Genomic DNA, 1,672 nt, shown 5'->3' on the forward strand with positions numbered 1-1,672 from the left:
GGGGACAGTTTAAATGGTTAGCTTATGAAAACTAGCTGTTAGTAAGTAGGACTGGCTTTTGTGCGGGTGGCACATAAAATACACCATTTTGAGCGTGGCCGTTGCCAGTACCGTCTGACTGGCCTTCGTGCCGGTGGCACGTAAAAGTACCCACTACACTCTTGGAGTGGTTGGCGTTAGGAAGGGCATCCAGCTGTAGAAACTCTGCCAAATCAGATTGGAGCCTGGTGTTGCCATCCGGTTTCACCAGTCCTCAGTCAAATCGTCCAACCCATGCTAGCATGGAAAGCAGACGTTAAACGATGATGATGATGATGATGATGTTAATGGTGAATGAATGTACGAAAGATCGAAAAAAAAAAACGAGTGAATCTTACTAACAGCTAGATGAAGACAAATATCCATCAAATGTAAATAATGTTTAGGTTATTTGTTAAATTTCTTTTGTCACACATACTGTGACTTCTTCAACAACTTTCTGACCCATGTGTCTTCCAACCAAAAGCTAAAGCTAAAGTGAAGATCAAATAAATACTATGTGTGTTTAATTGGCTAGAGATGGCTATCCCCAAGTATAATATTATCTGTTTCAACACATGATTTCACATCAAAAATCTTGCAAAACAAACAGATAAATGTATAAAGTGCTTATAAGAAAATAAGATAACAAATTAGCATTTAGCTTACCCCATTTTAGATGTCCATAAAATCAGGGACCTACAGCCCAAAAGTTTGGTACCAACATTTTCACTCCTAAAACAAAAATTTATTGAATTTATTGAAACTCTCAAATATCATTAACAGACATTTTACAACTCTAAAAAAATTATTTAATTTTTAAGTATCTGTTTATCATCAACACACCTGAGTAACATCCATCCAGAGTCAATAAAGGACAACTACATCATCGTTCAAGTTGTTAAAAATTGCAGCCAAATCTCCTCAGATGAAATCCTTCTGTCTTAGAAAAGAACATATTGGATAAAGTAGTTCTGCCTGCACTGTATCTAATTGAATCACACAAATGTAGATCAGAGAGCAGTTAGGAGAGGGCATGTGCCTTTAGTGGTCAGGGTGATCTTAGATACACGGGGTTCTTTGACTGGCCATATATGAAGGTTCTTTTCTATCACCCCTGTATTCATATCTTTTTTATACTATGTGTATTTTTCTTCTCATTTTTGCACCCACCATTTTTGCACCCACCATTTTGCCTCCTCAAATCGTTTTAGGCAAACCCTCATATATTGTAACCAATTGTTGTAATATCTCCTCTATCTGACCCCCATTGCAAATAAATCATCATCATTACTATTATTAAACTGCAAGCTAGCAATATCATTAGCATACAGGACTAAATGCTTAGCAGCATTTCTTCATGCTCTTTATGTACTGAGCACAAATACTACTGAGGTCAACTAAGTCTTTCATCCTTTTGGGATTGATGAAATAAAGTACCAGCCAAGTAATGGAATTGATGTAATTGACTACTTAGCAATCACTAAAATTGCTGGCTTTGTACCAAAATTTTAAACCATCATCATTATTACCAGGAGTTCAAATAAAGTGGTAAGCTGGCAGAATCATTAGCATGCAGGGCAAAATGCTTCACAGCATTTCATCTGTTTTTACGTTCTGAGTTCAAATTCTGCCAAGGTTGACATTGCCTTTC

General features: G+C 36.7%; 1 protein-coding gene across 3 annotated transcripts in view; it reads right to left on the reverse strand.

Annotated features, from left to right (window-relative positions):
- The window catches only part of LOC106872855 (thyroid adenoma-associated protein homolog), an 84,816-nt gene that overhangs the window by 62,618 nt on the left and 20,526 nt on the right, over window positions 1–1,672 (reverse strand). For all 3 annotated transcript variants that reach the window (XM_052977833.1, XM_014919991.2, XM_014919992.2), the window contains exon 10: window positions 688–753. In XM_052977833.1, coding sequence (XP_052833793.1) covers window positions 688–753 — 66 coding nt within the window. The remainder of the gene's footprint in view (window positions 1–687; window positions 754–1,672) is intronic.

The sequence above is a fragment of the Octopus bimaculoides genome, chromosome 2, assembly GCF_001194135.2.
Source record: "Octopus bimaculoides isolate UCB-OBI-ISO-001 chromosome 2, ASM119413v2, whole genome shotgun sequence".
Taxonomy (NCBI): domain Eukaryota; kingdom Metazoa; phylum Mollusca; class Cephalopoda; order Octopoda; family Octopodidae; genus Octopus; species Octopus bimaculoides.